This window comes from Crocodylus porosus, unplaced genomic scaffold, assembly GCF_001723895.1.
Source record: "Crocodylus porosus isolate Cpor-Errol unplaced genomic scaffold, CroPor_comp1, whole genome shotgun sequence".
NCBI lineage: Eukaryota > Metazoa > Chordata > Crocodylia > Crocodylidae > Crocodylus > Crocodylus porosus.
In genome coordinates, this window is record NW_017728937.1 from 6,627,508 (window position 1) to 6,640,849 (window position 13,342).

General features: G+C 52.2%; 1 protein-coding gene across 3 annotated transcripts in view; it reads left to right on the forward strand.

Annotated features, from left to right (window-relative positions):
• The window catches only part of FNBP4 (formin binding protein 4), a 26,294-nt gene extending 24,594 nt beyond the window's left edge, over positions 1–1,700 (forward strand). For all 3 annotated transcript variants that reach the window (XM_019547379.1, XM_019547377.1, XM_019547376.1), the window contains one exon: positions 593–1,700. In XM_019547379.1, coding sequence (XP_019402924.1) covers positions 593–683 — 91 coding nt within the window. In that variant the 3' untranslated portion in view covers positions 684–1,700. The remainder of the gene's footprint in view (positions 1–592) is intronic.
• The last annotated feature ends 11,642 nt before the right edge of the window (positions 1,701–13,342 follow it).

A 13,342-nucleotide genomic window follows, 5' to 3' on the forward strand; every position in this document is an offset into this window, starting at 1 on the left:
AGCCCAAAACTGGATGCAGTACTCCAGCTGTGGCCTCACCAAGGCCGAGTACAAGGGGAGAATGACGTCATGGTCTATTTATCACTGATGAATCAAGTGAAGAGCATCAAAGAAGGGTGGCAGGATTTGTTACAGAGCAACCCTCAAGTGGCCCAACAGAGCCAGGTGTGGAGGAGTCTGATGCTACACAGTCCTGAAAGTCTCTAGCAGTTGACTTTGGCCTGTGTGTGTGTGGGCCCATGTGCCTGACCCCTACAGTGGGTGAGGGCTTGGGCACTATATAGCCATCCCTTATGCAGTTCTTTCTGTATGTGTGCCTAATGCACAGGCTTGCCCCAAGAGGCAGACTCTGAATGGTGCAGTGGGGAGGGGGGTAGGATATCCAGGGACAAGAAGGGAGCTTTGTCACATTTTGAGGTGCCTTTGTATCTCTTTCCTGCATTCTGAATGCAAGCAAGAGCCTGGTTCTATATGCCTGTCCTGTCACAGACTGGCTCTGTACTCTGCTGAGCTTAGAGCTGGTTCTATAGGGACTACCCCAAGCTTGTGTTTCTGACCTGCAAGAGACTTATGTTCTCTCGTTTCCCTACAGTGGCATGGCAGAGAGAAATGCCAACTTTGAGGCTCTGCCGGAGGACTGGCGGGCACGGCTCAAGCGGAGAAAAACTACATCAAATACATGATCTCTCCAACAGTATCGCATTTACCACTGTACAGTTTAGAACTTTTTTTTTTTTTTTTTTTTTTTTTTTTTTACCAAAGTGACCGTTGTCCAATAAATTGTAATCATTTGGGATATTCTGTTTCGGTTGAATGGGCTGATGCAGGCATTGCATGACCTAGAGAGTCTCCTGTGAAGCAGAGTGGAGATGGCTGAGAAAGGCCTGTTGAGGTGTTTTACTGGGCAAAGTGGATGGGTTCTAGCAGTTTAATTGGTAATGACAAAATTGGGCAGAGCTGGGCATGGGTCTAATTTGTGGCTGCACTTAATTTATGGGGCAGTCAAGTCAGAACCTTCCAAGGAGAAGGCTGATCTTCCTTGTGTTTTACACTTGGCTCTCTAGGATGTCCCTCTATAGTTGTCATGTCTAGTGTGTGCCAGGGCTGCAGCCTTGCTGTGCCTGCATAGACTGGGTCCAACAAGATGTGCATGCTGGCCCCGTTAGAAATGGGCAGGGGCCATGGCTGTCCTTGGACCCTCAGAATGTTCAGTAAGCCCTGAGTTTCTTCTCATGCTTGTCTGCAAGTGCTGTGCTAGCACAGTTCTTGCTGTCCATTGATATGAGTGAATAGACCTGTCCACTCTGCCCAGGGGATACAAGCCAATCAGTCCCTGGATGTGTTTGGTGCATTCATCTGCCCACAGGTGTCACCCTGTGAGTCTTTGGTACTGGGAGCTGCTCCTGGAAAATCATTTGCGGTTGTTTTCTCTTTAGTCTTCTTCCAGTTCAGGTCCCAGTTCCTTCTGTCTTTGCCAGTTTGATTGTTTCAGCTAAAGTAGCATTTTGTCTGCGTTAAAGAATCCCCTTGCCCCCAGTCCTTCAGCTCTTCCCAACTCCTCCTACATTTGGTCAGAATTAGGTAACAAGTCATTCTTTCAAGCTGAAAGATTGGGATTTCCAGCTATGTGTATTTCTCTACATTTTGGTTTTGTATATTTGTACATAGACATTAATAAAATCCCTTTTTATACTTCTCAACCTGTGTATGCTTGTCCTTTGCTACAGGGGTGGCATGACAGGCTTAGTCTGGTCAGACGTGGTGTAAGAAAGCTGCTGGAAACCTTTGGGCTGAGCAGGGCAGAGTGGCATTCTGGCTTCTCCAGCCTTCATCCATGCAAACTTCCTAGCTGAGGAGGATTTGGTCTGGGCAGGCAGACTACTTTTTTTTGGAGAGACCTTGCTGGATTCCTAGATATGTTAAAGTAGTTGTGAATGGGCTTCTGGCCATGCCTGGGTATCCTTGTTAGCAGTGGAGTGATGGTTGTTGGCTTTCATTTGAGAGTAGATTGCTGCATTTACTTGCTCCATCTGGACTTTTTTTTTTGTGTATTTTTTAGTTAGTCACATGTGGAGCTTTGGAAAACTAGCCTTTTGCCTTGTATGAATCTGCTTTCGGAGAACAGCGGTTCCCAAAACTCAGCCTGTGCCTGTACCCTTGGCCTATAAAATATTGGAGCTGAATATGCCCCAAGCCAGATCATAAGAAATAGTCATCCACATCATAAGTGTTTTTTCAGCCTTGTGTTAACTGATTAGTTCCACCTGCTACTGCAAGCTCATCAGTCTTTCACTTCCTGTTTCTAAAACCTGAGCAGAAGGAAACAGGAAAATGGAAACTGTATAATTCTAGCATACAATGTCAGCCAGGGGGACAAGAGTGTAAAGAATTCCCCAAGTCTGTTTCTGCCCACTTTGTTCTTTCTCTCTTGAAGGGAGAAAAAGGGTTCACTGTTCTACTGAACTGTCAAGGCAGAAAATCACTTACGGGTGTTGCAAAAAGCTAGTGTTTAACATAACCCCCATTAGCTTCTCGAGGCATGGGTGGAGGAGTCACTGATGAACATCAGAACGTGTGTTCTCCATCTAATGTCTGCAGGTTGCTAAGACTACACTGGCAGGCCCAAAGCAAACTTCTGTCTGAGGGAGACCTGACCCATGGTGATAGATAAGCTTAAAGTTGGTTCCTTATTCCCAGGTCCCAATTCCTTTTTCCAATCTAATCCTTCCACAAAGATTGTTAGTAATAAATTACATAAGCTAAAGAGTCAGGATGTCATCAAAATGTACTAATAAAAATGTAAAATGATTAGGGCTGTCAAACTATTAAAAAACTTGATTGTGATTAGTTGTGTGATTAAAAAAAATTAATTGAAATTAATCATGATTTTAATTGCACAGCTAAACATTCAAAATTATGTGAACACTCAGTTATGCAAAATTATGCAGGTACTTTGTATGGGTGTGAGGTGTGTGGAGGGGAGGCAGGTTGGAGCCTAGGGAGGGAGGTTCCCACATGCCCTGGCAGGATGGTGGGGTACTGTGAGTCAGGAGTGAAAGGCAGCAGCTGCGCTGTGACTTGGGCATTGGGGCAGGGGGCAGATCCACAGTGTGGGAGGAAGTGGGATGGGACGGGGTGAATGGGGCCCTGGGGCTAGGGTGGGTTATGAGATGGAGCTGCAGCTCATTGGGGCGGGGGGGAACTCCTGCTGCTGGATGTGTCCCCGGGGGAGCATGGAGGGCGCATGCCCCCCAGATTTGTGTACAGGGCAGAGGTGGGCTGCTGCTGCAAGCTGGGGCTCTGTGTCCTGCTGCCTTTGCCCCAGGAGCCATGCAACGCCTTGCCTGTGCCTCCTGCCGCTGGGCAGGCGGGGGATGCACAGCGCAGCCAGCGTTCGGTTCCTGGGGCAAAGGCAGTGAGGCACAGTGCCCTGGCCCACAGTGGCAGGCTATCTCCGCCCCGCACACAAATCTGGGGGGCATGTGTTCCCCATGCCTCCCCTGGGGGTGCACGGTGGGAGCCCTCCCCATTCCCCTGGATGAGCCATGGCTCCAACTTGACCTGCCTTGGGGCCTCATTCACCCCTGCCCCTGCCTCTGCTCCACTCCCTCCCTCACTGTGGGAGCCTCAATCTATCTTCGCCCCTGCCCCTTCCCTCCCCCATGCCCTTTCCCTTCCACAGATTTACTTGCTGGGCACTGCTCCACACACCATCTGGCTGCATTCCTGGCCGCCTGCAGGCTGTGGTTGCTTGTCTGTCTGTACAACCCTCTTCCCCCCACTGCAGCCACCTGGAGCCCATACCTGGGCTGCCATGCGGTCCTCTGTGTTCCCCCCACTACCCCACGGGGTGCCCCAGAGGTTGCATTGATGGTAGTGGAGTGGAGCCTGGGTACAGACTCTAAAGCCACATGCACAATTAATGTGTTAACGCATTAATCACAATTGACAGCCCTAAAAATATCATGCATCAAATGCATAACCTTGAATTTAGACTGGGATTATGGGGCAAAATCCTTTTCTACCCCAAAATGCAAGTCTTCACCATGGGGGGGGCAGGGGGGAGATTCTCCTGGAGAGAAGCCTGGGCAGGCCCCTACCCAACCCAAAGCTAAGTTTCTATATGGCAACCTGAAAATTGACAGGCTCCTGGGTTTAAAATAGGGATCTGGGTTTGAGTTGGGATTACAGCTACTCTCCCAAAGAGGACCATGAAGAGTCCTGTCTGACCTGAAGCTCAGTTTATGAGAGCTAGGCTGCCAACTTCCAGGTCCCTGGGCCTGTGTGCTCTGTACAGAACCCTAAATAAGGAGCTGGGTTTGGGCTGGGAGTCCAGGTGGAAATCCTTTTTGGGTCATGCCAAAACAAACTTCCCTGCCATCAGGGGACTCTCTTGAAGAAGCCTGAACAGAGTCTGGCTTGACCCAAAGCTCAGATTGTGAGTGCCAGGCTGCCATTTCATGGGCCCCCAGACCTGTATTAGGAGCTGGGTTTGGGCTGGGATTATGGGTGGAAACTCCTTTCAGGTAACCGCAAAATATAAGTCTCTGCCACTGGGGGACTCTCCTGAAGAAGCCTGGGTAGGCCCCCTCCCTGACTTAAAACTCAGTTTGTGAATGCCAGCTTGAAAACTGACAGTCTACCAGGCTTAAATAACAGTCTGGGTTTGGGCCAGGATTATGGCTGGAAATCCTTTTCAGGTCACCCAAAATGCACATTCTTACCATCCGCAGACTCCTAAAGAAGACTTTATCAAGAGTCCTCAATCCAAACCTTGGTTTGTGAGTGCCAGGTTGCCAACTCTGGCTCCTTGGGCCTGTGTGCTCTGTACAGAACCCTGGATAAGGAGCTGGATTTGGGCTGGGAGTCCTGGTGGAAATCCTCTTTGGGTCAGCCCACAACACACATCCCTGCCATCGGGGTCTCCTAAAAAAGCTTGTGCAGGCCCCTGCCCACCCCAAAGCTCCACTTGTGTGTGCCAGGCTAGCTACTGACAGGCCTCTGACCTAAATAAAGAGCTGGGTTTGGGCCAGTATTACAACTGGAAATGCTTATTAACTCATCCCAGAACATGCGTTCCCCACCACTGGGGGACTCTCCCAGAGCAATCTGGGTACAGTCTGGTCCAACCCAAACTTTGGTTTTTGTATGCCAACCTGTTAACTGACAGTCCCACCCCTCACCAGATTTGTGTGCTATGTATGCTCCTGAAAATAAGGAGCTGATTTGGGGCTGGGATTATGGGGCAAAATCCTTTTTGGATTGCCTCAAAACACTCCGCTCCACCACCTAGAAATTCTCTGAAAGAAGTCTGGGCAGGTCCCTGCTTGGCCTGATGCTCAGTTTTTGAGTGCCAGCTTGACACCTGACAATTGCCCCACAATACCTGCATGTAGGTACATTGCTCTAAATAAGAGTCTTATTTGGGGCTGGGATTATGGAGCAAAACTCCCAAGCCAAACATTGTCCTGACCAGGGGATCTGCATAAGTCTTGGCAAGAAGGTGCCTGATTGGAAGCTTTGGTTTTTGTATGCCAGTCACCTAAGTGAAAGCCCCTACAGTAGGAGTGGGCGATTATTTCAGGCGGAGGGCCACTTATTCAGTTTTGGCAGGCTGAGGGCTGCATGGGTAGCCTCACTCCTTGACAGGTGTCCTGCCCCCTGGTCACCATCTTGGGACTAATGTCCCAATGTCTTTGGTCCCAAGACATTGGGACATTGGTCCCATGTCCCCAGGCCAGCACTGGTGGGGCTCAAAGTGAGGCATAGGCTGGCAGGGGTCTGTGGAGCCAGGCTGGCCTGCACCAGCAGGGAAAGGGGGGAGCTGGTCCAGCTCCATAGAGCCCCTGCTGGCCAGGACCCTGCACTCCTGCCACCCTGCTCTGGGCCCCACCAGCACTGGACCCAGGACACCGGTGCGGGCCCTGTGCTCCTGCTGGCTCCTGCACCTGCTCACTCCCAGTGCCCCCCAGCCCTGCGGTACAGGCAGGGGGCAGTGCACAGCCCTGACCCCTTCTTGCTGGCAGGGAAGAAGCTGGTGCTGAGCGTGGGGAAAAGCAGCCCCTTGCCAGCCCCATGGTCAGGACAGCCCACACGGGGCTGTCCTGAGCAAGCACAGGGAGTGCCATGTAGGCTGCAAGTGAGGGGCTGCTTTTCCCCACGCTCAGCACTAGCTTGTAACCCAGCTCCAGGCTCGCTCATTGCGGCTGCACACAGTGGCAGCAGCTGCGATCCCCCTGCGTGCTGCACTGGGCAGCCCGCAAACAGCGGTGGCAAACACTGCCCGGAGCAGCAAGCAGGGGGGATGCAGCTGCTGTTGCCACGCACAGCCCCGACAGGTGAGCCTGGAGCCACATGGGGCCCAGGCTGGCAATGGGGCCGGGTTACAAGGTCGTGCTGAGCGCAGGGGGTGGCGAAAGCAGCCCCTCTCCTGCTCTGTAGCTGGCACCCCACACTGCAGCCGCTTGCAGCCCACCTGGGGCTGCCTGTGCCTGCTTAGTAAAGCCCTGCTCAGGCTGTGAGCAGCTACAGCAGGGAGCACCGGCTATGGGGCGGGGAAGGGCCGCTTTCCTCCATGCTGGGAAGGAACCCGGGGAAAAGTTGAATGTTGGGCAGGAAAAACAGCCCCTCCGCTGCGGTGTGGGTGGTGCTCCCTGCTGCAGCTGCTCTTAGCCCACATAGAGCTGTCCAGAGCAGGCACAGACAGCCCCATGTGGGCTGCAAGCAGCTGCAGTGCAGGTTGTGGGCCACAGGATGGGTGAGGGGCCACTTTCCCCGCACTGTTGTGCTCAGCTTTTCCCCAGGCCTCTTTTCCCTAGGCTCCTTCCCCTCCCCCGGGCTTCCCCCTTACCTGCAGTTCCAGCGGGGCAGCTATGTGGTCCCACCCCAGAAGCCCCTGCTGGGCCCTCCAGCTGGGGAGGCAGGGCTGAGCAGGCCCTGCTGTTGTGGGAGCCTGTCAGGCTTCCCCTGGGTCCTACTGCCCTTGGTTCCTGTCAGAGAAATATTAATTTTCTAAAATTTGTAGGGGCCTCGCGGGCCAGATCCGGCCCATGGGCTGTACTTTGCCCACCCTTGCCCTACAGGGTTGTGTGCTGTATAATCAACACTAAATAAGGGGTTAAGGTTGGGCTGGGATTTCCAGAAAAAAAATCCTTTTCATGTTACCCCAAACCACACCTTTCCTGAAGTAGACTTTCCAGGCTGCATTTGATCCTTGGCTTTTTCCACCAGAGATTTCTGTACATGACATTAAGTAAGTTGGTAGTGTGAGAGTTCTGTTGAAGCTGTAATGACATTAAATCAATTAAAATAAACCTATATGCGTATCTAGCTCTGTATCAAATTACTGAACCATGCCTTCTCAAATGCCAGTTGCTGGCTTTTCAGAGATGGTAGTGCCCTATTCCCTTGCCCCCAAAATCCGTTTCTTGTGTCCTGTATTTAGGTCTCTTGTATTTAAGTCAGGGGTATGTTGCTAGTTAAAACATGTCACCATCCCTGATTAATTCATCAGAGAACGTCAGACATTCGCAAATTTATCAGTTTACTAAAACAAAGGTTTTCTCACTGCAAGTACAAGGTAGTTGGGGTAACATGACATACTGGCGACACAAACCTGGTGAGACTGAGAGCTGGCATTACGCTGGAATTTTAAAATTAAAAAAAATAGGATGTGGAGATATACCAGCAACTGAAGAAGAGTTCTCCAAAGCTCTTGGAAAGGAAAATGCACCAAGGAGCAATAAGGATGTCAGGAAGGGCACACACACACACAAAATTAAATACATACCAAAGTCTCACGTACTTAGTACACTGTACTGGTGCTAATACAGGTCAGGTCAGGTTTGCCTGATACTGTAACTTACAAATAGATGGAACTACCCGTGACTGTTATCACTGAGCACTGAATGGCACTTAAATAACCTGGCTGGCAACCTCTAGGGTGCCAATGGCTTTGTGCAGTTGAATACCTTAGAGTGGGGGTACTAATCTTACCCTTAGCAGAGGAAATGCTGACAAAAAATTATGAAACTGAAGTCTATAGACTGGATAGACTGAGCTCTTTAACCCTAATTGGCAGCCGGTCTAGGAGTGGAGCTCCAATAGACAGACAACTGGATGAGCTGCTTTGCTTCGACAGCCAATCTGGTTCCAACCCTACTGACACCTACCCTTCCTTTAGATTAAACTGTCAAGGCTGAGGGAGATAACAGGCATTGGCAGCTCTGTGTCACCATATACACTGCCCAGGCTTTTGCACCCTGGAGAGGTCACTCCAGCTTCACTTTATGTTTCAAGCAAGTATTACTTTCAGTGAGTTGATGTCTCACATGGCATAATTCTATTGTCTCATTATGAGATAGATGCCTACTGGTGCTAATACTGTGATTTTCAGTTCTCATCTGTTCTCATCTATCCTCTATCTTCTGTTATTGGATGGAAAAGTATGTATTGATAATAATAATTTATTGTTGCACTTAATACCTTATTTACCTGAATCCAAGATGTCTTTGAATATAGGATGACCACCCTAAATAGGCAGATTCCATACATGGAAAATTATAACATATTATAATTTGCCGTAATTTTCCATGTATAGAATCTAATTATCGGAAGATTGTCCTAAATCTGTCCTCAACTGTAGGGAGGAGGGGGAGGCAGGCAGTCTGACCCCTGCCCCTTGTTCCCCTGTCACCTGCCCCCCATGCCTGTGCCCTGCCACCTGTCCCCTGATCCACAGCTCACCAGTGGCTCCCCATTTGCCTGCCCCCTGACCTGATTCCCAACCTGCACGGCTGCCTGATCCCCATCATGTACTGCTGTCCACCTCTGCTGCTGCCCAATCCCCAACACCTACTGTGTGATCCCAGTGCGTGCTGCTGCCGGTTCCTGGCACCACAGAGCCACACAGCTGCCAGGCCCATGCCATTCCACTGCTCTGGGTGCTGCAGGCACCTGCTAGGCCCAGCAGTGCCCTGGGACTTCTGCAGCCAGCCACTGGGTCCTGTTCCACCTGGCCCCAGCCCACCACAGCAATATGCCCAGACCCTGCTGCTGGTGCCCAGCACACCCTTGCCTCATGCCTGCCTGTCCTGCACCATGCCCCTGCATTGGGTGCTGCAGGCATCTGCCCAGGCCCATCAGCACTGGGACTGCCATGTGGAGGCCATTAAAGGAACCATGCTGGCATTCTCCCCAACACCATGCTCTACCTCCTGATGCCTCAGCTGGTCCCAGGAGGAGACTGCAGACCTCAGTGTGCTGTGGGGCAAGGCAGAGATCCTCACCCAGTTTGTGCAGAGCAGGCACTCCAATGCACACATTTATGAGAGGCTGTCTGGCCACATCGAGAGCATGGGCACAATGGGCACCAGTGCCACACAAAGGTCAAGGCCTTACAGGCTCAGTAGGTCACAGTCATCAACCACAACCACTGGTTGGGGACTGCTTGCGAGTCTAAGCCCTTTATGCAGAAGCTGGATGATATCTTCGCACCCTGGGACCCTGGCCTGAGCCATGCTGTCTACTCCAGCATGGGCAGCCTGCCCAAGCCTCCACGGTGGCCCAGCACCCATGGTGACACATCATCAGGGGAAGGCCTTTCAGGCCGCCAGGAGCCTATCCCACCAGGAGCCTATCCCACCAAGTTCCTCACCCATGGCCTCCTCAGGCAGCTCTGGGAGCTTAGGCCATCATCTGCCCCACCAGCTCCTCATGTTCAGCCCCACCCACAAGGCTAAGCTGGCCATGGCACCACCGGCTGCCAGCAACTCCAACTCCTCCCTGGAGGGGGCCCCCACACAGTCACCCAGAGCCTCTGCTGCTCCCCAGTACACTGCCAGGAGCTGATCATCTTCACTGCCAGTGGGCACTGACTCATGGTGCCAGGCACACCTGCCACAGCCACTTGGTAAGCTTTTAGTCATAGTCCAGGCCTTCCCAGATCTAAGCAACAAAATTGAACAGAGCACCTTCTGTGGCACTGGGAGATGTGAGTGCTGTGATTGGGCACTAGGCAATCAAGGCACAACAGTTTCCCTTTAAGGAATGTGGCTGACACAATGCCAGGGAATTGGTCCACCATATAAAGAATGCTTGGCACAGAGCCAGGGGATTGGACAATTTGGGATGATAAAAATTACAGAAGTGATGGACAAACAAAGGAACGTGTATTCTGTGTTGCCACCCTGGGGAGACAGGAGCATCCTTGGAATTCTTGTTCGAACAATGAGGAATGCAGAAATTAACATCCCATATACCCAGCAGAGGATCTGAAGCCGGTACTACTGAAGGTCACTGTTGTAACGCCTAAGGAACTGCTTGCCAGGTCGTATTATGGGAAGGAAACCTATAATAAATATTAAGGATTGCTATTAAAAGTTCACTATTAAAAGTTCACCTGCTACCAAATCAAATGAGGGGTTGTGTCAATCCTTGGTGGGTTCTGGCAAAAAGAATCCTAGTAGGAACAGTCCACAGCACACAGGGAGGCTGGAGACAGTGCAAAACTTTACTGAGCAACCTGTGCCCCTGTAGTTAGTATGGGCCTCTCACACAGCGAGGAATGTGCTGATGCCAGCTGTGATGTCCTCCTCGGCTGCAGGGGACAGGGACATGTAGTGCAGCCACAGGTAGCCCCCCAGGTGGCACCAGAGGTTGAAGGGCAGGGCAAGCTTGCATTCAGGGTCCTGTGACAGGTTCACAGGTGTACTCAGGGCATCATGGCCAGCAGCAGCAGCAGGGCGTACTGGGTAAGGCAGCCCCAGTCCACACAAACAGCTCCTTGTGGTGCACCTGGGACACTCAGTAGGGGCACACTCAGGGTGCAACGCCAGTGTGTGTGTGGAGGGGGGGTGTTGGCCCCAGGGCATCTCCCCAAAGAGGCTCTCTGATGGAAGGGTAGGGGCACCAGCAGCTCTGTGTCCCAGTTGACTGGTAGCCCCCCGCCCTCTGCACCCAGGGTTTGGTGGCAGCACAGGAGACAGTCTAGCCTGCAGGAGGAGAAGGTGAGCCAGTGGCTTTGGAGCCATGGCAGCAGGTATTGCCAGGAGCCAGGCCTGGCCCATCTTAAGAACAAGGTGGGGGAGGCAGGCTCCCTGCAGCCAGCAGCCAGTGGCCCACCTGCCTCTGGGGAGCAAGTGAGTATGGGGGGCTTGGCCAGTGACCACCTGGGTCAGGGCCTGCCTAGCCAACTTACCATGGTCCATGGGCACCCATGAACACACAACTTCTGATCTGACGCCTGGAAGCGCACAGGCCCTTGGTACAGAGCATCTTATTTCAGAAATGTTGCAAACTCATAAACAACATCTTTCTCCTGGCACTGTAGGCCTTGCAGCTACATGTGGGGGAGAGGTACCAGTTGACAGATGGGATGCTGTGTCAGGGTCATCAGCGGCTTCGGATGAGGCCCCTCATCCCCCTCTCCTGTGATCAGCCCTGCCACTTGCCCTAGCACTATACAGTTGCAGAACAGAAGCTGCCTGCAGCAGGGCCAGGACAGCATGCAGGCCTTGCTGACCTGGCCCACCAGCTGCAGGAGGGGGAGATGGGAGCACCAGCAGAGCAGCACCTGCCATTGCTCTGGGGTGAGCCCCCTGCCTGCCAGCCTTGCCTCAGCAGATGTTATGTAGCATGCAAGCTGTGACAATGACTTGGGCAATGTTGGAAGCCCAGCTGGCTGTAGTAGGGGCAGTTGCTGTGGGGCAGGCAGGTGACAGGGAGATGGGTCCCTTCCATGGCCCTGATGCACTGGGGGAAGCCCAGGGTGCAGAACCCCATCACCACTGCCAGGGAGTCGTGCACCTGGAGCATGGTGTGTCACAGCACAACCTGGAAGGCACTGCATGTCCTCCCGGGTCTCCTTGCTCACGCTGAAGAGGTGGCCAAGGTAGCAGTGGCTGGTGGGCGTGGCCAGCTTGAGCAGGGCAATGGCCAGCCGGGTGTCCTCAGGGAGAGGTGGCTACATGGTGGTGTCCTGTTGCTCCATGTGTGGGTAGAGCTGCTCCAGGAGATCCTGAAAGATGGCCCAAGTCATCCTGTGGAGACAGTTCAGCCTCTTGATGCTTGACAGGACTGAAATGGTCCATTAGGCCTGCCAGACCTAGTTCTGGCATGAGTGCATTCAGGGAGTGCGTTCAGGGAGTTAACACACCTGCAAACAAGCTATATCAGTCTTATGTAACTTGTTTTTCTGCAAAAAGTCTGAGAAAATGGCTTATTAGCACACATTCCACCCATATCTGAAGCATGATCCTGTGCCAAGCCCCACATATGCCCAGCAGAGGCAGTGCATTACTTCTACCATGCTCTGCAGCATCTGGAAAGATTGGGTGCTTTAATGGGGCTTTTTTGGCACTTTTGTCTAATAGCTGATTGAATCAGCTTTAGCTAAAAGCACCACAAAGCCCCGCTGAAGCACCCGATCTTTATAGATGCTGCAGAGCCCAATTGCAGTCACATGCTGCTTTCTCCTGCAAAACATGTTTTGTTTTGGGTGGTTTTTTTTAATTTTTAACATCTGCAAGTGGCTCTGTGGATGCTGAGCACCCACTCATTTTTGGTGGCGGGTGCTTGAGCCCCGGAGCACCCATGGAGCTGATGCCTGTGCATAACAATGTCAATAGGAGACAGGTTAAGGGCTGGCAGTTGGCAGGTGGGTACATAAAAACCAAGCTTCAGGTTGGGAAATGCTGTTCCCAGGTTTTATCACAAGTCTGCTGGAGGTGGTGATGTGTGTTTTGGAGTGACCCCAAAAGGATTTTGCCTCAATCCCATCCAAAACCAAGCTCCTTATTTGGGGCAATGTATTTATTACACAGGCCTGAGGGGCTGGCAGTTGTCAGGCTGGCACTCTGAAACTGAGCATTGGGTTGGGTGGGACTCTGCCCACGCTTCTTTGGGCGAGTCCCCTGATGGTGGAGACACGAGATCTGGGGTGATTTTCAGCTGTAATCCCAGCCCAAACTCATTGTTCCTTATTCGGTGCTATATACCTAGTGCACAGGCCCGGGGGGCACTGGCGGGCAAACTGGCACGCGTCAGCTGAGCTTCTGGTCAGGCAGCACCCGCTCAGACTTGTTCAGAGGTGTCCCCTGGGTGAGAGGGACCGGTGTTTTGGGGGGCGGCTAGAGAAGGATGTTGCCCCATCATCCCAGCCTAATCTCAGGTCTTTATTGCGGACGATGCACTGGGCTGCCTGATCTTCTTTTGCACGGTGGGTGGTACGCACACATTTGTGAATGATGCCAGCCTCACTCTCCATCACTAGCGGCCCTTATTTGGGCAAGGACCGGCTTGGGCAACGGAACCAGGAAGAAGCAAGCACCCTCCCCACCTCGGC